At 37.5% G+C, this 23,154-nt stretch overlaps 1 protein-coding gene across 4 annotated transcripts in view; it reads right to left on the minus strand.

Annotated features, from left to right (window-relative positions):
* The window catches only part of LOC139959641 (putative pyridoxal-dependent decarboxylase domain-containing protein 2), a 43,864-nt gene that overhangs the window by 11,638 nt on the left and 9,072 nt on the right, over window positions 1–23,154 (minus strand). For 2 of the 4 annotated variants that reach the window (XM_071957428.1, XM_071957427.1), the window contains 14 exons: window positions 21,537–21,623; window positions 17,833–17,916; window positions 14,857–15,012; window positions 13,678–13,867; window positions 12,804–12,872; window positions 11,413–11,576; window positions 11,007–11,055; window positions 10,669–10,740; window positions 9,887–9,916; window positions 9,027–9,152; window positions 8,076–8,207; window positions 7,320–7,487; window positions 6,014–6,119; window positions 5,544–5,602 (listed from right to left, as the gene is read on the minus strand). In XM_071957428.1, coding sequence (XP_071813529.1) covers window positions 5,544–5,602; window positions 6,014–6,119; window positions 7,320–7,487; window positions 8,076–8,207; window positions 9,027–9,152; window positions 9,887–9,916; window positions 10,669–10,740; window positions 11,007–11,055; window positions 11,413–11,576; window positions 12,804–12,872; window positions 13,678–13,867; window positions 14,857–15,012; window positions 17,833–17,916; window positions 21,537–21,623 — 1,492 coding nt within the window. The remainder of the gene's footprint in view (window positions 1–5,543; window positions 5,603–6,013; window positions 6,120–7,319; window positions 7,488–8,075; window positions 8,208–9,026; window positions 9,153–9,886; window positions 9,917–10,668; window positions 10,741–11,006; window positions 11,056–11,412; window positions 11,577–12,803; window positions 12,873–13,677; window positions 13,868–14,856; window positions 15,013–17,832; window positions 17,917–21,536; window positions 21,624–23,154) is intronic. The other 2 variants (XM_071957430.1, XM_071957429.1) reach the window with 1 other exon arrangement.

The following is a 23,154-nucleotide window of genomic DNA, read 5'->3' on the forward strand; positions in this document are numbered from 1 at the left end:
ATCTCTTGCATAACTTCCTACGCTCAACTTGGTCCAGGCTAAGCTTCTAAATGATAAAGAAATACTGACGAAAGTCTACTCTAAAATAATTACTGCCTCTTCAGAGTCCCTGACTATCACTCATTACAAAGACCAACTACTGTTTGCTAATAGCAGTTGTACCAGAGGTCATTGTCTTAAACTCCAAAAGTCACAAAGTAGGATTAATATTCGGCATCACTTTTTTTCTAATAGGGTTGTGAATGATTGGAACCGTTTGCCTGAGAAAACTGTACTTGCAAGTAGTGTGAATGGGTTTAAGAATGCTTTGGACAAGCACTTTAAGCATTGTAATCGGGTCTGAGTGTTTGTATCTTCAGTTTTTTTCCCCCTCTCCTATTAGACCGGCAGCCCAGAGCACTTTGATCAAACGAACGAGGTACCAATATCTGAGTATTGGAACATTTGTGGAAAAACCCAGTATATCCAAAAGTGGACATCTGCCGTGGTCGCTCTGCTGCATGTGGCCCATGGGGCCGGTTAAAGGGGGCCAAAAAATGCATCTGATCAAACGAACGAGGTACCACTTGAAACCAATGTCAACTTAATGCATGAATGCCACATAGTACTGAATGGCCCATGACAGACAAATTTTCTGCTGCAAAGGGCCCGCCAGACGCCCCAAAAGGGCCCCTAAAAATGCATCTGATCAAACGAACGAGGTACCACTTGAAACCAATGTCAACTTAATGCATGAATGCCACAAAGTAATGAATGGCCCATGCCAGACAAATTTTCTGCTGCTAAGGGCCCGCCAGACGCCCCCAAATATGGCCCAAATGCCCATTATCGTAGCATTGACCCAGATTAAATATGCAAGGTACCACTCAAAACCGGTTTGAAATGTTCGGGTTGACCTTACAGACTATGGAAATCCTCATGCCAGACAAATTTTCTGCTACAAAGGGCCGCCAGACGCCCCAAAAGGGCCCCTAAAAATGCATCTGATCAAACGAACGAGGTACCACTTGAAACCAATGTCAACTTAATGCATGAATGCCACAAAGTACTGAATGGCCCATGCCAGACAAATTTTCTACTGCTAAGGGCCCGCCAGACGCCCCCAAATATGGCCCAAATGCCCATTAGCGTAGCATTGACCCAGATTAAATATGCAAGGTACCACTCAAAATCGGTTTGGAATGTTCGGGTTGATCTTACAGACTATGGAAATCATCATGCCAGACAAATTTTCTGCTACAAAGGGCCCGCCAGACGCCCCAAAAGGGCCCATAAAAATGCATTTGATCAAACGAACGAGGTACCACTTGAAACCAATGTCAACTTAATGCATGAATGCCACATAGTACTGAATGGCCCATGACAGACAAATTTTCTGCTGCAAAGGGCCCGCCAGACGCCCCAAAAGGGCCCCTAAAAATGCATCTGATCAAACGAACGAGGTACCACTTGAAACCAATGTCAACTTAATGCATGAATGCCACAAAGTAATGAATGGCCCATGCCAGACAAATTTTCTGCTGCTAAGGGCCCGCCAGACGCCCCCAAATATGGCCCAAATGCCCATTAGCGTAGCATTGACCCAGATTAAATATGCAAGGTACCACTCAAAATCGGTTTGAAATGTTCGGGTTGATCTTACAGACTATGGAAATCATCATGCCAGACAAATTTTCTGCTACAAAGGGCCCGCCAGACGCCCCAAAAGGGCCCATAAAAATGCATTTGATCAAACGAACGAGGTACCACTTGAAACCAATGTCAACTTAATGCATGAATGCCACATAGTACTGAATGGCCCATGACAGACAAATTTTCTGCTGCAAAGGGCCCGCCAGACGCCCCAAAAGGGCCCCTAAAAATGCATCTGATCAAACGAACGAGGTACCACTTGAAACCAATGTCAACTTAATGCATGAATGCCACAAAGTAATGAATGGCCCATGCCAGACAAATTTTCTGCTGCTAAGGGCCCGCCAGACGCCCCCAAATATGGCCCAAATGCCCATTATCGTAGCATTGACCCAGATTAAATATGCAAGGTACCACTCAAAACCGGTTTGAAATGTTCGGGTTGACCTTACAGACTATGGAAATCCTCATGCCAGACAAATTTTCTGCTACAAAGGGCCGCCAGACGCCCCAAAAGGGCCCCTAAAAATGCATCTGATCAAACGAACGAGGTACCACTTGAAACCAATGTCAACTTAATGCATGAATGCCACAAAGTACTGAATGGCCCATGCCAGACAAATTTTCTACTGCTAAGGGCCCGCCAGACGCCCCCAAATATGGCCCAAATGCCCATTAGCGTAGCATTGACCCAGATTAAATATGCAAGGTACCACTCAAAATCGGTTTGGAATGTTCGGGTTGATCTTACAGACTATGGAAATCATCATGCCAGACAAATTTTCTGCTACAAAGGGCCCGCCAGACGCCCCAAAAGGGCCCATAAAAATGCATTTGATCAAACGAACGAGGTACCACTTGAAACCAATGTCAACTTAATGCATGAATGCCACAAAGTACTGAATGGCCCATGCCAGACAAATTTTCTACTGCTAAGGGCCCGCCAGACGCCCCCAAATATGGCCCAAAATGCCCATTATCGTAGCATTGACCCAGATTAAATATGCAAGATACCACTCAAAACCGGTTTGGATCCACACAAAAACAATATTAAATGCAAAGGTACTTTCCACAGAGTAAAGAACTGCCAATGCAAGACAAATTTTCTTCTGCATAGGTCCCACCAGATAGAAAGAATAGGTGGCCCAATGTGGCCCTATATATGGGTCTAAAGAATTGGATATATGTGCCTTGTAACATGACATTTCAAGCTCATGATTATATTGTTTCCAGCATAAATTGGAGTTACTGTACACAAGACCAGTGTTTTATCTTATTTAGCTATTCGCTGCTCTAAGCAAAGTAAAGATAACACTTTCACCTAAGCCTCTAAATATTTTGGGATTTGCTGGCCTGGGCAAAAATTACAGTTCCCCACATTATAATTCTAACACTCTGAGGAAGAGTCTTGCCTGGCTTGGATCCACAGAACTACGGTTGGAAGAGCAAGAATGGGTGCTACAGCCCTGACTGGTTTGAGGGACTGGCTCTCCCAGATCATCTATTCCAAGAGGGGGAACTGAGCGAAGATTTTCAAAGTAGCCGACCAGACGTGGCTTCCGAGTTTGATGGCGATGATTCAAGTACTGAACCATCTTGGAGTGATGACTCCGACAATGAAACATTGATTTGAGCTTCCATTGTCTTTTTAGAATCAAGTTCATGGGAATACTTAATTTTCATAAACTTAGAGATCTGTCTGAATGGCAAATGCAGTGTCTTTTTACAATGCACACACTCCAGTGTTTAATCACTGTCAAGAGACATGAATTCTCAGTTCTTATACTTCGAACCTAACATGTGTCATGTTCAGAGTAATCACATAATGATCTTTTGTTACTATCTTTGCCAATTATGATTTTAGTACATTTTAAACTAGCAAGATGACTTTCTTCAAAGGTAAAAGATCCCTTCATAGATGAAAACAAAAACCCTCATCTAGCATTCATATTTCTGAAAAATGGATGCCACATCTATTTGTTGGACTTGTTACAAGCTATTCGAATTGAATTAGTGTAATGATGGAAGTTCTAAAAGACCAAGATGGAGTAATATACGCCAATTACTCATTTTATATTTTGTATCAGGGAATGGAGTCATACGTGGTGATATCAGTATTTGTTTGTTCAATCTTAGCATTTTAAGTCCTTTAAAGAGTGTACCTAGCATAAAGGTACATATACATTTCTATGCTTCAATTATGTATCTTTTAAAAACCATATTGGACAGTTTCAACTTGAAACTGTCCAATATGGTTTTTAAAAGATACATAATTGAAGCATTACTTTCAACCCAAACCTTTATCGTTAAGTACACGTTATAGAGCATTTTCACCATTGTTTGATAATTGTTTCTTTGTCTGAGCTTAAGAAACAAAACAATCTCTTTTGTTCGACTACATGTATGTCTTAAGATGACACTTGAGCGTTCTTTCTCAAGATTTTAAACTTTGTAGATTTACAATGCTAACGTAAACACAGTGTTTTAAGATACAAAATGATTTTTGGTTTCTTATTTACAATACATAAACTGATTTTAATCTGCTCCAGTCTTTCCAGCGAAACAAAGTAACTGTCAAGTTAAACACTGCTCACGATACAAAGTACTGACTGGATAAAAGGAAAAAGAATAGATAAAAGGAACAAGAATGGATTTGAGAATGCATTATAACTGTCAGGATCTCCCTCAAAGACTGAGTTCGCGTCATTTTTGTTTTGCTCAATGAAATGTTCAGTAATTGATACACCTACTAGTATACTAATCTCATTATTCCATTGGCCTATGTAGCGGGAAGGAATTTGAATAATTCAGGATGTTCTTGATTGTTATAGATTGGTTTCTTGTGGCATCTTAACTATTTAAACTGCATATTTCTTTTACATGTGGAGGGCCTTTTGCAGAAGAAAATTTGTATTGCATTGGCATTTCTTTACTCTGTGGAATGTTACAAATGTCATGTCACAAGGCACATATATTCTGCATCAATATACAATCCATTAGGCCCATATAGGGCCGCATTGGGCAACCTATTCTTTCTATCTGGTGGGACCTATGCAGAAGAAAATTTGTCTTGCATTGGCAGTTCTTTACTCTGTGGAAAGTACCTTTGCATTTAATATTGGGCCATTCATTACTTTGTGGCATTCATGCATTAAGTTGACATTGGTTTCAAGTGGTACCTCGTTCGTTTGATCAGATGCATTTTTAGGGGCCCTTTTGGGGCGTCTGGCGGGCCCTTTGCAGCAGAAAATTTGTCTGTCATGGGCCATTCAGTACTATGTGGCATTCATGCATTAAGTTGACATTGGTTTCAAGTGGTACCTCGTTCGTTTGATCAGATGCATTTGTTGGCCCCCTTTAACCGGCCCCATGGGCCACATGCAGCAGAGCGACCACGGCAGACGTCCACTTTTGGATATACTGGGTTTTTCCACAAATGTTCCAATACTCAGATATTGGTACCTCGTTCGTTTGATCAAAGTGCTCTGGGCTGCCGGTCTATATAGGGTCCTTGATGGGGACTTGAGTGTCCCTCCTGATCCTTTTTTTCTACTAAACTTAAACTAAACTAAGTCATAATGAAATGTGAAATACCTGATACCCTGTCTATTGTTTGCAGAACATCTCACTTTTGGGTAATCTGTCAGAACAGTGGACACTTAAATGGTGACAATAGTTTGGTTGATGGATGAAAGCTTTTGGTTAGAGCTAAATAACACAGAGACGATGCCCCTCACATACCTTTCATAAAACTTTGATACAAAGTCTCATAACAAACTATCTGCTTTAATGATAAAAGGACATACCACACTTTAATATGTTCTATCCTGTTATATCAAGCTGCGTACAAATGGTGAACTTCAATGAAATAAGATTACATCGTCTACTCGAGGTTTGAACATTCTACTCACCAATACTTCTTTAAGCTCCTCAATAAGATGGTCAATATCTTCAGATGTGGTCCCATGATCTGTTAATGAATGGTTATTAAACAGTTGTTAACTGAGGGCATAGGGGAGGGGTTCATGAAAGATAAAGTGGTTCATCACTGACTTGATCAATACGCTGTCAGGCAGTCATAACAAAAGCCTAAGTGTGCATACCTCAAGCCAGGTAGACTGCTCGACCAACCATAATTCATGCTCAGAATACATGAAAGCTAGCTGGGACTATGGAATTAATTTGATTTAAAAATTTTATAATTTAATTTTAATTTCATAAATTCATCGATTTCCTTGGGCAAGCTCCACAAATTGTAGGTAACTCTTTCTTGGATCGTGGAGAATAATCCTGTGACCGACCCACTGCAGATTTTTCGTGACCCACTTTTGTTTTGGTTACGCCCCATTGTTCGCACACCTCTCTACTAGATTATACTCACAGGGTGCACTCTGCATAGGACTGAATTTCAGACAAACTCCCTCTTGTTCTCCTTCTACAAGCTCCAAGGAAACCTTTGCCACTCTTCTATTGAGTTCAGCACCCAGCTGCAGGAAAATAATAATTCTTCACATTAAAAAGGAATAACGAAGGCTGCAGTCTACGAAATGTATATATGTATATGTATATATATATATATATTTCCAACTCATTACGATTTTCATTTATATATATATATATATATATATATATATATATATATATATATATATGTATATATATATATATATATATATATATATATATATATATATATGTACATATGTAAATAATACAGAGAACATTAAACAAAATCATTAGTAAAACTCCCAGTTTTCACAGCTTGTGCCATTGCGTAGATATGCATAGAATACACAGTAACGGAGAGCCACACAACTGCAAAAATGTATGTTTCTATATTTGTTAATCAGAAAAGGAACAGTTGATATATAATCCTCCACTTTGATGAAATGATGGTAACCCTATCAGCTTATTAAATATTCATACTCCAGCTAGCAATTTTAGCATTACTAACTCCCCAGAACTTGGGCACAAAACACAAGACTTATCTGTTGTGCAACTGTCATATAACATGTATCCCTAAATTCAAGAAAGTAAGTTGGATTGATTTATTCCAAGTTTATTCTTTTCATAATAAATAATCACAAACTTAACCAACAGCTATAACACTTATCACAATAGATACAAAGCATTGTCAAGCCTAATTGACATATATGATTTGGGACGAATGTTGTATTGTCAGAGAGAAATTATGCTAATAGCTCATTTTTTGAAAAAAATCAACCCAAAAATATTTCAGAGCATTCCTATGGAAACTATCATTTATTGACCTTAGTAAAAGAATGAGGGTATTTGTATGGTGAGTAGCAATGCTAGATTTGTTAGTTTTTTAATTAATTAATTAATTTGTTTTATTGCCAATTGTGTACAATGGGCAAGGAAGTCTCCTATAAAGTCTTAAAAAGACTTAACAAGGTAGGAGGTTCCCTGGGAGAAAAGAAAAGAAAAATGTACAAATATATATAATACAGTATATACATAAGGATTAAATATACAGTAATAATATCCTTATGATGCTGAGATGGATACGTGAAGAAGATTAAATAATACTAGTACGAGTTAATAAATTCCTTTTTCAAATGTCTGGTGAATGTGGGTTTTGAAGTTATAGACTTGTCTGAGTTGAGTTTGAGTTGTTTATTTGTACCATGGAAAAGAACAAGTTTGATGACTGTTTAATTACTCACCCATTTATTAAAGGAATTAAGTAAATCTTTTGGCAGTCTATCAGAGTCCTCCTCTTCACCATCAACCTCTGTATTCCCTTCTGAGTACGCAGCAAACTCCTTCCCAAGACCTTCCCTAGCATCATCAAATTTAAACACTACCACGGGTGACACAGTATCAGTCTGGGCCTGCAGAATATCAATGAATACTTGTAACACATTATAAATTAAAATAAAATAAAACTGTTAGCAAACTGCTTATTCACTAGAGAGCCTGTGTAATAGAATGTGTAAAAGTAAGATGGCCTGACGTTTCGATCCTAGCAGGATCTTCTTCTGAGGCTACAATTTTTTTTTGTTTTTTGGTAGCCTGAAGATCCTGCTAGGATCGAAATGTCAGGCCAACTTACTTTTACACACATTATAAATTAGTTATCTTAGGAACCTACCAGATATGATGACGTGTAAGATGAGAATTAAGGGGGGGGGGTGGGGGCATATGCGGGCACAAAGATAGGAGAATCACTGGATCAGAAAATCACCATAAAGGAATTGAAAAGATGTACTAAGGAGTGTTAGATTTGTAGTGGATATAATGCCTGCTCGAGCTGCACAAGGTGCAGCCCCATCAGGTGGTCTTATTGTGGGCAGAACCGATAAAGTTACAACTGAAAACTGAAAATGAATAAGGTAGGCATGTGTGATGGGGGTGTATGAGGGGCAGTTCAGTTCATACATACACGCTGAAGATGTTTGAACTCATTTTTATATACTTACAAATACTTGTATAGCTTGAATAAACATATCTTTCAAAGAGCCCTCCAGTTTGAGTTCCTTCTTCGGTGCTTCTTTCTTGTCAGTCAGATTAATAGCACCCAAAGAATTCAATCTCTGAGAGAGATGTTGACTCTGAGGAAATTATCGGATTAACCAAAATAATGTCATTTTATTGTCAAAGTTATCATGGAAAAATGGAAAAAGAATCAATCAATTGTTACCTTCTTTCCTTCAAATTTTCATTCTATTCAACTTCAATGAATCATCTTCAAGTACAAAGAGAGTTACAAAAGAGTGAGATTAAGAAATAATTTAAAAAAAATTCACATAGAAAAGTAGCGGGGAGACACTGAGATAATCGCCTGTGGAGATTTTTGGGTAAGTCTAAAAATAAAACTGATGGTTTATAAGTCCTCCTAGAGAAAGCAGGAAATACAAGGGTAAAAGATGAAGTAAACATAAATATAAAACAGTAACATCAGAGAATACAGACAAGGAACTTCACCGATGCAGGGAGGACACAAACCAACTTGGTCATTTCAACATATTTAGTGGTAGTAGCAATCCCACCAAAAACACCATCAGCATATTGAATGGTAGTAGCAATCCCACCAAAAACACCATCAGCATATTGAATGGTAGTAGCAATCCCACCAACAACACCATCAGCATATTGAATGGTAGTAGCAATACCACCCAACAACACCATCAGTCTACTATTGATGATTCGCATTCAAGGATTTTCTGAGAAAATACCAATGTGAATTAAATTTTTAGGTTTTTAGTTTCCAGCACAGGTCTTAAATAGTCATACTAAACATTCTGCCCTGTTTTCTGTACCTCTTGGAAAGGGAAAGGGTACAATTGATGTAACAAATAAAAGCAGTCATATTTGAAGCAACTTGTTTGTTATCATAAATATGTCATTAGAGGCACACCAAAAAAGCTTACAAGAGATGCAGCATGGGTTAACCGGTTGACGATACCGTTGTAGCCCAGACTTTGAACTCCTAACCAGATGGGCAATGCACATAACCTTTCCTGAGGTTGTGAGGACATCAGGCCTGCTGCTAAACTCTGTACATGAAAAGAAGTAAATCAAAATTCCAAAATCAACAGAGAATATTATTTCATATTGGTAAAGGTAAAGCGGTAAAGAGAGGAGCCATAAAATAACCATTGCTATACAATGAGAATTACTTCGAAGTAGAGTTAAAGTTAACTAGAAGATGTGGAAGAAAATGTGCACTCTTCCGAAATACAAGCAACAAGTTATATGGAGTATATCGGCAGGGCAGATGATGTCTTACCCCAAAATATCTAAGTAAGTCACAAAATGTTAACTTATGTTTAAATTTTAAAGAAAACATTTTTTCTGTCATATTTAGGACATTTTTCCTCCCTGGGAAGTTAACAGACTGATTGAGCCATCTCCTCAAGTGTCTGCATTTCAACATAATTTTACATTTAGCTGCTCTGATATAACAACAGACAAGTCACATCTTTACTCAGTCTGTTGTTTACGGATGCAAACATTGACGTTCATACCCAAAAAGAACCAAGACCGGTCTGCTTTTGCATATCCAATTCCCTGGAGTCACTTTTTGATGTTAACATCTAAAGCTAAAATTGATTTAAATGTAACTGTTTGGGGATTAAAAAGAAGACTCTAAAGAAAACACTGCCCAGGTAACCTGAGTGAATCTGGTGAGCCCAGTGGAGGATGTTGGAAGGGTAGATAATCATAACGGAGGAAACAAGATCGAATAGTAGAAAAAATACGATGTCCGAAAGTTTCTGATTGAACTCACCAGAGCAGGATCGGCTGTCTTGTACAGAGTCTGTTACATTGTTGCCCCAAATTAAGGATCAAATTGAATAAAGCTAGATGTAAAAATTTAAATACTGCATACGTGGATCCATTTGAGTTGTCGGCCAGCATATAGCTGCACTCCATAGCATGGAGTTGTAGACAGGAAACCACTTACCTGGTATTCTGCAGCAAACAGGGCCAAAGAACCAACAACAATCCCAAACAAGCACCTACATACCAAAAATGAAATGTACCCCAATTATCCTTCTGAAGTGTCACACCTACACACACAAGCAATTACAAGTGCATATACTCCTTCTGTCTTCAGCAAGGGAAAAAAAAAGTCAAAGTTGTTCCACAAGTATAGATTTCTTGCGTAGTACTTTGCTTATGATGCAATTTTGCATATAATGCAATCGTGACTCTCCCTCCCTTTGTATATTCAAGAGACAGCTAAAAACATTTCTGTTTAATTCCTAGTTCCTATTTTCCTTGGTTTCCTTTGTCTCTTTCCTACTTTGTAAAGCGCTTTGAAACACTGTATTGAGCGCTATATAAGTGTAATTTATTATTATTATTATTTATTTTCTCATTTTCTCCAAAAAATGGGCCAACTTAAGCTGGCATATTTGACTATTTTAACCATTCAACTGCAGATTAATGGAGGGCGTACATATGGTGGCCTTTTTGGAAACATTCAAGTCATAAATTTATTGGGTGACTTATGGAAATAGAACAAAAATGTCATAAAATTTTCCAGATTACTAGAACGAAGGATACAACAGCAGGAGAACCAGGAAGTCCGAGCCAAGTCCCTGGATGTAAGGTCATACTGTTCACTCGCTTTGCAGCCTGTTGAGAAGAGAGAGTTCAAAATTAGGATTAGAATAAATTACCAAGTTGATGTCATATTCCACTTCTCTTACTCTTTATTAATGAAAATATCATATCATGGAAAGTCATTTAACAAAAAAATTATAATTTTTATTTAACTCAACACATTCATTCTAAATTTCCCTTTTTTGGTTTGTCTGTCCTGACTATTCATCTAAAACTTGGTACGATAAAATGAACGATGATGAAAAATGGAATAAATGGATGCGAGGATGTTTACTTACTAGTACTGAAGAAGGCACCGTGCTAAGTGACAAAGTCGCTAGGTTGTGACTGAAGAGATAGAAAATGGGAATATTAAACAACAATTCACTGCAGCAAATTTTATATGAGAAAAAAATGATTTGCCTAGCCTTTCATTCAGATTCTTTAACTGACTGTTGGTAGTTGTCCTATAATTTAGTGCAGCCCTGACAAGCAGGATATTTCTGGTGGTTGAAGATGCCAAACCATGCTGCCAACACCATGCACTAAGTGATACAAAAAAAGTTTGGACTGCCATAAAATAAAAACACCATTTCTGATAGTCCCAAGGAAACCCTACCACAATTTTTTGAAATGTTTGACCTTGGTAGACTGTCAGAAATACAAAAAATAAAATAAAATAAACTTAGCCAACTGATTACTCACCCATTGACATGAAGCCATAGTTCATTCTCATCACATATTGATCGCAGCCTGCCAAGGTTATCTGTGTGACCTGCCATTGGTGTACCTACGTTGGCCACCACCAGGAGGGGAGTTTTACTGGAAGCTATGTCATCTTTTATTAGTCTCTCTAATGAAGCAATGTCCTAATATGATGTGGAAGTAAAAAAAATAAAATAAAATATGATTGAAATAAATGTATCAAATTTCCACCAGATTTACATTACAGATGACTATGTATGAGGCAAAAGGGGTGGACTTGGGCATGAGGGGGACAGGCATATAGGGGTGGGTCGATGTCTGAATGATTCATATGTTTAACAGTAATTTTAACAGTATTCTTGATGAGTAAACATTAGGCTACATGGCTGATGATAATTGAGTTGACATTACACAAAGCTCACTAACTGTAGCATTAATCAAAAGATTGGGTGGGACTCTGGGATGTTCCAGGAAGAGTATGAGGTAGAACTATGGTAACGATGTTTGGGATCAAGAGAACAATCTAGGACAATGTAAGAGAGAGAGAGAGAGATCATTGTGGACTGCTATAAAGCCAAAGGACACTATCAACTTGCTTCTCCTACACAAAGCTTACGTGGCAGTATTGAACATATTTACCCCCAATCTATACTGTATATATTGAAATATGCCTGTATGCTGAAACACCTACGTGTATCTCCAAATCATTCAAGCATAAATATTCTTATCAGCCTGTAAACTGTTCGATGCATACTGTGTCGATGAAGACAACTGCACAAGGACTACGATAGAGCTCTTCCATTCATAGAACTGACAAAAGCAAATACCTCAAACAGGATTGCCATCAGAAGCGGTCAATTTAGTTGTTATAATTACTTGATTCAAATTGACAATAGCTTCAATTTGTGGAGATTAAATCACATTATTATTTTTCTTCATTCATTTTATTTATTTAAGCAGGACTTAAGAGTTTTGATGTTTCCCACGGTGATCTGTAGTTTTCCTGCATTATGTCTACGATCTAATCTAACAACCCTCCTTGGCATCTGTTACTTTACTACAGATGTCTGTTTTTGTATGAAAAATATTATAAAATAAAGCCCTTATCAGGTCCACTTTTTTTGCCAGAACAGATGTTGAGAATCTAGTGGCACTCTGTAATACCAGAAATCTCTTCTTGTTTCAATAATTTTGCTTAACTTTCTGAATGCCGAAAATTTTTCTCCAAAAAGTATCACTAAATGTGAGCCTTCAGGCTACTTCAAACCAATGATTCCTATTCTAACTTTATTAAAAAATGTTTTATAAATTTGCATTGGATAGGGGAAGAAATAAAGGTCATGTTATAATATTATATATGACTCTTGTAATCGTGATCTGTTTTCACTTACCATTGTGTGTTGAGAGCCAAACATTGTATTACACGGTACTGTGCACAGACTAGAAAGAGGAAGTCCAAGCTGAAAATTGTACAAAATGAAAGTAACATTGACAGTTTCAGGAAACATATATCTCTTCAGATGAGAGGTACATATATATAGAGAGTCTTTGCATGCATAATGAACAGTTCATAAGTTGTCATAACCTCTTATGGCATATGATGCAGTGGCGGAGCTAAGGGTTAGGGTCAGGGGGGGCGAGAATGGTCTGTAGGGGCGCTTTCGACACTATCTAAGCGGAGCGCCACCACAGGTTGGCGTGGCACGTACAGAAATTTTTTGAGTAAAGATACTCCCAAGATCACCGGAAATGACCCTTTCTGGGCCTTGCTAATTTGTAGATAATGTGACAAATGTCAATAGGTAAATGAAAGCGCAATAAAAAATTCAATAATCACGAATAAGTAAACAGTAGTAAAAAGCTGAAAAGGGCACCAGCAGTCCATTTGAGTCCGTCAGGGGGCGCATCTGCCCCCCCCCCCCTGACTGTATGGACGCTCCGCCACTGATATGATGCAATGTTCTACCCAGAAATCAGTTATGGCAATAAAATTGATGTTGTAATAATTGCATTTAAAAAGATAGACAACACATGGAAAATGCAAATCTTCACATATATATCCCCAAATATAATATATATAGCAAGCTCATGAACACATTAATTACTAAAACAAAGTATAAATGGCTATAAAAAAATTCCATGTTTTGATGGAATCAATAACAAACCCAACCCCCCCCCACCCGCAAAAAATTACTAATAAATTTGGTATAGTAGCATTTCTTAAAAAATATGTAAGTTTTGTATTTTCATAGATGTTGTCTTTACCTGTGCACACACAAATTGCCCCAATCCTGGCCGGGAGGCTGCACTGATGTATAAAATGGGTGGTTTGGCATAAAGTGCGTTGAATCCATCGGAATTAAACTTATCGTATTTACTGTTAAGAGCAAGTCTACAGACCCTGACCAATCCTTCCCTGTCATCCATGTGGTAGTAGGCTGATGAGTCATCAAACCTGTCAGAGATGTTAAGATATATATCATGAATATTCAAGATGATAAGTATCATCACATGATCAATTAGTAGGCCGATGAGTCATCAAACCTGTCAGTGGTGTTAAGATATATCATGAATATCCAAGATGAAAAGAATCATCACATGATCAATATTGAAATTTATAGAAATAACAAACAATATCTCAGTTAACAATTGTTCATCTGCGAACCAAGGCTTACAACCTATAATTCCAGTGCATATAGAATGCAGACAGGTACAGTATGCGAGGAGGGAAGTAAATACTGACGTTGCTAGAATCATTAAAATTAATAATTGGGTTAACTACTCAAAATTGATCCACAATCAAAATTAATATTGACAGTCATCATCACACAATTTATATTCAAATTAACGGAAAATAATCACAGATAATGAATATTCATTTCATCAGAAATCATGCCATGATTTTAGCTGATGGCAGACATTGCTTTAACACACAATTTTGGCCAAAGTACATGAGACATCATGAATGACTACTAATACATGCAACATTACCTTTTGGTAAAAAAATATCTTTAATTATTCAGGGATTTTCAGGCTAAGATAGAAATGCAGTGAATTTCAAATCTGATAGCATTATCAAACCTCATGGAAGAAAAATTTAGGCAATGGTTTGAAAAAAAAAAATGTAAAATCAAACATTAAGATACGTCACAACAACTTGCCCAAATCTATACTGACTAGAGTTCTTTCTTAGACAAGGTAAATGCTGACTACACTGAAAATAAATAGGCAGCATCTTAATGTGGGACCCAGAAACTTGACTACAATAGAGGACACCATTTAATTCTTGATTTATATATGACGCCAATCACAGGTGGTTCAGGGCTTGTATGAAGCCCCTGATTTGGGCCCACTAGGGAAGAGTCAGGAGTAACGTTAAAGACCAGGGTATACATATGTATGTAAGGAAGCCACCATCATTTTTTTACTTTTCTTTTCTCTTACCTAAATAGTCTTGAAAGCCACAGGGTTGTGTCTGATATTATACGTGTTGTTAGTCTCCGAACGTGATTGGAATCTAAAATTGAAAGATAAGCTATGATGCTCTGTCCAAGCATTGCCAGATGAGCTGTTCTGTCTAAGTTTTGCATCAATGGAGGTCTGTTGGAAGGAAAATTGCAGAGATAAATGACAATATACAGTAGATTCAGTAGTTTACATCTATGATTAGGGGATAAATACGAGGGGAACCGGTCTTAAATTTGATTTGAGACTGATGATGACGTCATCGAGGAGGCTGAGCGGACCGAGGCGATAGCCGAGGTCCGCTGCCCTTCTCGATGACGTCATCAGAGGTCTCAAATCAAATTTAAGACCGAGTACCCTCGTTTTTATCCCCATTCATAAATGACCCTCACAAATGTTAGAAAACGGCATTTTTTCGCTAATTTTTCTTGATCTGTATTTAATTCTCCTAATGCCTCCCTTGATCTTTTTCCAGAATGACGTAATAGTAACCTCATTGTAAAACAGCATTTTCTTCCAACGAACATTAAGAGTGAAAAAATACGAATGAAGCAGTGTCGTTTGGTCTTAAATTTTTGTAATTTAATCAATTCAAACACTAAAATATGGAGGCAAATGCAAAGTAAATAAGTACAGATGAACAAATTTCTAAAGATAACATTTTACAACGTTTTTTTGACCTACCAGGTCAAATTGCGCAATAAACAGATGCTGAGTTGTGTGTGTTCTGGAAAGTCCGTAAACGCTACAACATAGTTAGGACAGCAACGTTGCTTGTTGCTAACATTCTTTTGAGTAGAACTCGTCTATCCCTGGTCGGTAGATGAACCGTTCAAATAAACGTTTACTGGGCCTGAGAATGAGCAGTTTTTGAAGAGGTTCCGAGCTCCATTGTTCGACAGGTGTTCTTGTAGTAACCGCAGTGTTATTGCGAGTCTGAAAGATCGCTAGGCCTAGTCCCTGGTCAGTCATGTCGTTACTGCTAGTAGTAGTAGTAGTAGTGCTAACGTTATTGTTAGGCTTAGCAACAAGGTTTCTACTGTTACTAGTGTCAACATTGGACGCTTTACGCTTCGGTTCTTCGTTGAAGCACCTCGATAAGGGTGCTATTGACTCTAGCCTAAAATTAAGCTCAAAATTAATCCCTAAGTCATTCATGTTACTCGAAGTATTTCGCTGGATGATTTAAGAAGTACGTACAGTGTGTATTGAGACTGTGTGTGTGAAAACATATACAGTACTACTGCTGTAACTGATTGAAAGTAGGCTATATATACTGTACAGTGTTCTATGCAATTTGGAAAATTTCTCTGCCCATAAACATATTTGCATATACTCATGGCATGTCTTCATTTCTTTTAATTATGACTTCATGATTGCCACGGCAACAAACCAGTGTTTGTCTAACATTTCGATCCTGAAGCAATTCTCCTCTCTATACACTCGACCAGTCTCGAATCGCATTCGAGACTGGTCCAGTATACAGAAAGTTGGTTTAGGCATTTATGAATAAAGGATTAAGTTGGTGGATGAAACAGTGTCATGAATGGCATTGACATTCCATAGCATCTTTTGAATAATGTGATCATGGTAACAACAACATCACTTATCATCTAAGTAATAGCCCTATTGGAAAAACAAAAACAAAATCCTGATAACTAGTACTACCAGGCAGGTTTAATTTTTATTTATTTCACCATATTTCTTAAACATTTTTACCCTATACTAAACTTAACAGAATTTCAAGCTGTTGTAGGCTAGGTAGATCAAGTGCAAAAGTAGAAGAGAGACAGGTAAGAGTGAAGTGAAGTAAATCCTTCTGTTTTCATCATGGCAAAGCAGAGCCAAGCATTTTCTAAACCCAGTCTTCCAATTCTTTGTAGTGAATGGTCTCTCCTCAGGGGTTAGGCGATGGTTAAAACATTATTTTTGAAGTCTATACCATACTGTACATGATTTTTTCCGGCTTCAAACAAGTTCAAAACCTGTAATTTATCAAAGCATCTACTTTCCAAGATCAAACTTCTGTTAGCGCTCTCCTAATTTTGACTACTTACTTCATGGCAACGTAAACCTTACATTATAGCAACATTACGGCTCATACAGAAGCATCGCAACAGTAGAGTGAGAGTACTTATGTTGCGAGCAGGTAGGTGAGCAAGGCAGCAAAGTACAGTTAATCTAATGCTAGCATTTAGTTACTCTTCCAGACAATGCTTCCGTTAGCATGTTAACTTGTACAGTCAGTAGTATATGACAGTATCACACTCCAAACTCAATCAAACTGTTTCTTATGCAGTATGCTATAGTATGCTAGCAATATCTGGAATGAAATTTTTGTGTTCATGTTCATAGGGGAAGCAGCTCTTCATGTAAGGTTTGAAACTTAATGCAGATGCCACATGATTCTGTGTCAAAGTTTACAGCATTTCTGCGCCAGACGTTACGTTGTAAAGGATGTGTAAAAGTAAGATGTGTAAAAGTAAGATGTGTAAAAGTAAATGGGCCTGACGTTTTGATCCTAGCAGGATCTTCCTCAGAGGCTTCACAGGCTTCAGATCCTGCTAGGATCGAAACGTCAGGCCCACTTACTTTTACATATTCTCTTACACAGGCTCTTTAGTGGATAAGCAGTTTGGAAACAGAAGATTAACATGCTGATTACCAGTTTCACTTTTAGTTTCACTGTACTTCACCGTTCTTCTTCTTCTCACCATCACTTCCACTCGATAGGCAGACTAAGTGGGTACTGACCCAGAAGTGGGTCAATTGAGAAGTAGTGCTACAGCATTACCAATAATTGTGGGTTACACTGTAGGTACAGTACAGTAGTGAGCACATGTTACAGAATATACAGGTGAGAGAGAAATGAAGTAGATCAAGTTTACCCAACATCTAAGTTTTGCAGTTGTGTGAAGACAATAACAAATAAATTAAAACAAAACTACTACCCACCTTGGAAACTCCGTTGAGGTTTGTTCATCTCCTTGTACAATAATCTTCTCCAGCTGCTGGATAATATCTTCCAGTTTTTGACCACTGAAAAGAAAACCAGACAGAAAAATACTGTACAATATATACAAGATCACATTATGACTATCACACTTAGGAATGAATCAAGGAAGTAACTATGTATTACTAGACTTTACTGAACAATGATGCCAGCCTAGCAGACACATACACTGTCTGACTGACCACGAAGAAAACCAACCAGATGAACAAATAAAACTCAAACTATAACCCACCCTTCCCCACCCCCTTCCCCAGCCCCTTTCCCCACCCCCTTCCCCAGCCCCCTTCCCCAGCCCCCTTCCCCAGCCCCCTTCCCCAGCCCCCTTCCCCCTTTCAAAAAAACACTGAAAGAAAACCAAGAGTGGGTAGTGATTTACTAAACAATGGGATGCTTCCATCAGAAAATATATCTTTATCACTCTGTCAATTTTAATGCCAAATATTTTCCCCATTCATCAGTTATGTGCAGAGTTGTTACAAGTCATGTCATTTTCAAGTTGTGTAATTCTCATGACTCACTGTTTTATCTTGAATACTGTAACATTTATCTCTATCAAGTAATGTCGAAAACCTCCTCTCTGAGTCTCTTTACTTTGCGGAATGAGCGGGGACTTGATCCATGACTTGTTACACGACTCGATCCATGACTAATTATTATAAGACTTGATTTAAATTTTCTCACACAATATTCTTTTCTACCAAAATCCCCAAAACTACGTCAATCAGAGTGCATATTCGTAGAGTGGACAGGTAAGGCAGTCTGACTGAAGTACATCAACAAATCTAATCCCATCGACTGAATCTGAATCCATTCAACATATCCTGACGAATCCCTTGTTCTCTCACTGCTTCCGCTGCTTTTTAACTTGTGATGGTCGGTTGTTCAGTTCTATAGTATTTTATACTTTTACCAGCATCATAGTATAATGTATACATAACAAAATGTCCAAACTTTTGAAATCAGTTTCTTCCAAGTGACACAAGCTTAAACAGTGAATAATTACCTTTATTTTTGTTTTTAATTAATAGCAAATTTTTGTTGTACTTGCAGCCAAAATTTGCTTCAATTTTATGAATTATAAAGATAAGGAAATTCAACTACAAGCGAGTACTGTTATTAACAGAACGATAAAGAAAAGAACAGGCAAAAAACAAAAGGGGAAAAGAAAACTGTAAAAACCAGTGTCCAACATTGAGATTTTGTTTGCCCAATATCAAATTCTACTTAATGATTTTGTACTGTACTCTTGAATTTCTGCAAACAACTTTTTTTCTTAGACAACATGAACACCGCAATAATCAAAGAAATCTGGCAAATTGTCAGCAGTAACAGTATTTAAATAGGGGAGTAGTGAGTACTATTTATATCACAAATTTTTGCCCGAGTTGCAGCTGAATAAACTATCGAAACTGTCAACAATTTAGTTAAAAGTTTAAATTGTCTGATAAGTTTCAATGAACCAACTATTTGACCAAAATTAAACGTGTCTAAGGCTGTTGAAATGGTGGATTTGAAAGAAAGAGGGTGACCTAAGACGGGGTCATTGGGGGCGCAGTGCAAGAATGTTACCAGTTAATAGGCTAGGGTACAGTAGATTGGTTAAGAGGTACGTAGATTGAGGAGACAGGTAAGAGAGGAGTAATGTAAATCAAAAGTTTGACCAAAATGATACAAACAGTACACAAAGGAAGATTTTGTACAGTGTTGTATGTAGTGTAATATGTATATTAACACCAGAAGGACTAAATGCACAATTATGTGATTTGAATATATACAGAATGGATGGAGAGAAAGCAAAAAAAATAACAAAAACAAAATTAATATGTGGAGAGCATGCCCTGCTCACTGTGAAAACTCAACCAATCGATATGCAATTTCTTTTTATTTAAAAAAAAAACAACAAAGCAAAATCTATGTTATTTGTTCATAAATGATCTGCTGTACTGTCACTATGCCCCCAACAACATACAGATATATGATGTACTGATATACAGTACTGTACATGTTGGGAACATATATAAGCCTGCTATATGTAAATATTTGTCACGCTACAGTACTTTGAGTGTGTGGGGTCCTTTGACAGCATTATGCTCACTGGCTGGAAAATGGTTAGTTATAAATGGTACAGTATCAAACACCCTTTCAAGGTCAATGTTACAAATTTTCCCCTTAAAATTTTGAGAAATATAAATGAACATGACATTCTGATGGTAACTTTTGTGAATACGAAGCTCACGGTAGTGTGTACTGTACCGTATGTGTCAGAGCGCGGCAGTTCATCAGTATTGACAAAAACGTTTTAAAACATCCTAATAGTTCGAAAGTTGATAAGATGAAGATGAAGATACAGTACGTCTCTACAGGGCTGAAAAAAATAAAACGCTTCACTTATTTCTCACTAACTTAGTCTCATCAGCAGTATATTTTTTTTGAAGCTACCCTCAATGAGGAATTAAAAACGGTAGTGAAATACAGCAAGAAAGTAGTCAGAAAGTAAAATCAGAAGGGATACCGTAACCAGAAGTGGCTCCAATGAAATCATTCCCATTTACCACCAATATTTTCGAAATTTAGTCCTTTAAAAGTTAGTCAACTTCAAAGGTAGAAACTAGGGAAGGCAAAGTGCTCAGGGACCCTGTAAACTGTCAGCGCATGATGTACAGTATACTGTACTGTAGGTGTGAATGTAGGTGGCATGCTTTCTGTGATCATTCTGGTTAAGGAATATGCTTTCCATGTTTCTGTACATAATTTACAGGAATTCCAAGTTTTGACAGGAACAGGAAATATGGGTTGAACAGAGCAAATTTAGGTATGACCATGGAGGTAAAAACAGACCTCCATGGTATGACGGATACAGAAGAAAATCTTGCAATTTGTCAAAACCACATATAACACTGCAGAGGATATGTAATTCAAGCCCCAATCGATGATTACTGTAAATGGAATATAAAGGGTCCTTGTATGAATGATATGAAAAGCTTTTGTAAAGAGCATGAAAGCTATGCGCCAGCCTTATTAATGAAAAAAGGAGTTGAGCAGTTAATAAAAACGACAAAGTGTTAAAACTGCAAATGTATACGTATAAGACTAGTGTACAGTACAGTATATATATATATACATACAGTGGTGACTGTGCCATTTGATTACTGTACAGTATGTTGTTTTGATATAAGTCTATATTAATATAATTATAATACTAGGAAAATGTACAACCTGGGCTTCAGTAAAAACAATAATTGATATACAATATTATCATAGTCAAGAAGAGCTTTGCAATATTCTGAATACAGAACAGTATTTACAGTACTAAGAAATTACCTATATTATAGGCACGGTCAATAGGAGTACTAAGGTTGTGGGCCTTGTGGGGAGACAGGTAAGCAAGGAATGAAGTAAATGTTACTTATTATCTACTCTTGATTATATGCAGATTCCTCTTTGTTTCTACACAATGGTTTCTTTAAAGGCCTCTCCCCCCCCCCCCCCCCGGAGCCAGTATGTATAGTACTGTACTTTAGCTACTGTACTTTCTGTAGGAAACAAAGGTAATATTTGGGGAAAGAGCTTTTGAAAACTTTGTGTATTTCCATAAACTCTTACGGGTTCCTTTTAAATTGAAAAGCAGGTTTAATATGGGATCTACCTGTCTGCGATGGGGCCCGGGAGATCCCTGGCTGAGACCTTTTTATGCCAGGCATTCAAAGCTTCATCTCTCTCACGATCCAACTGCCTGCAACGCAAAAGATTAGTTAGGGAAGTTTGGTAGGATGCTGAGCCAGAAGAGCAGAAAGCAAGTGAAATACAACACACATGCATACCTGTTACATGTACAATATGAAGACAGAGTGCAATGAAACAGATGTTAGCAAACAACAAAAATTAAGAAACACAAAGAAAAACCGTAAATTGATGTGAAATGCAAATTGGCCAGAAAAAGTGGAATGTGTATTGCAGATCTACAGAACTTATTAAGTTATAGCAAATTCGTATGAGCGGCATTGAGAGCTGTATGCAGTTGGTCATCTTTGCATCCTAGGATGAATAAATTGGTAGCTTGTTCCTTCATGTCAGAACCGAGATTTAACAAGGAAGTGGGTCAGATGGAGTGGGGGATGCGATGGGTGCAAGGGCTAAACTGATACCAATTTTGTCAGGTAAGGTAGAAGGAAAATTGCCGGACTTGTGTGAAGACTGTAGGTTAGAGGAGTGAAGTAAATAATGTATATGACTGTGATTCAATTTAAACAATGCGTTTAGTTTCCAATATTAATTAAAAAAAACAAACACAACTATTAGTCCAGGTTGTATTCTTTAACTCCTTTGATATTTGAGAATTGACCCTTTAAACAACTGAAATTCATCAAATAAAAGTAACTGGACTACTGTACAGTATATAAAATCTAACAAATTAACCAGATATTGTGTGACCAATGCTTTCAGAATTTGACCCGTGCTGACCTCAAATGACCTTTTGACTCATACTAACAAAAATCCCAAACCACTTCCACCTAAGGGGAACCTACATATCGATATGAAATGTACCCCTGTATCCTTCTGAAGTAAAAGCGTTTACCAGCAAGTGTCACACATTGTACACACACGCCATTACCATCCCATAGATTCCTTCTGCATTTGCAAGGAATCAAAATAAGTCATAGTGTTCAATCAGGACACAAGTTTTACTTTTAAAAGGGATGCAAACTTTTTTTTTTTTGGGGGGGGGGGACTTGTGTCCCTCGGACGCAAACTAGTAGCATTATTGCATTGGAAGTAATGGAGACAAATGTACAGTATAGACTTATAGCCTATGACAAAGCAGCAAGCACTTATACTGTAGCCGGTTTTAATGGAAAGAATGGCCAAATATGGCTATAAATTTATTATATTAGGGCAATGTAATATTAGGTACAGATTATAGGTTGGCTTCAATGTGGCCAAACTTTCCTGCTGCAATTTTTTTTTCATTTGGTTTTAAAATTTTGTGTTGATGTTTAGGATGGGAAAAGGATAGAATGGCAATATACTGTATATTACTACTGGGCATTGCTACCTGTAGTTTGAAATTGGTACAGTCAGTGACTATTAGTCCACAGCTACTGTACTTTAACATATGAGTGACGTAAAAGATACTGAAACGACAATATTAAAAGAGCTAATTAAAGAACATATTTTTACAGCTGAATGTCTAGAAACGTACACCGACTGTAAACATTCATGACTCATTATGGAATACAATATACAGTAAAAACATGCACCTGTCT

This window comes from Apostichopus japonicus, chromosome 19, assembly GCF_037975245.1.
Source record: "Apostichopus japonicus isolate 1M-3 chromosome 19, ASM3797524v1, whole genome shotgun sequence".
NCBI lineage: Eukaryota > Metazoa > Echinodermata > Holothuroidea > Aspidochirotida > Stichopodidae > Apostichopus > Apostichopus japonicus.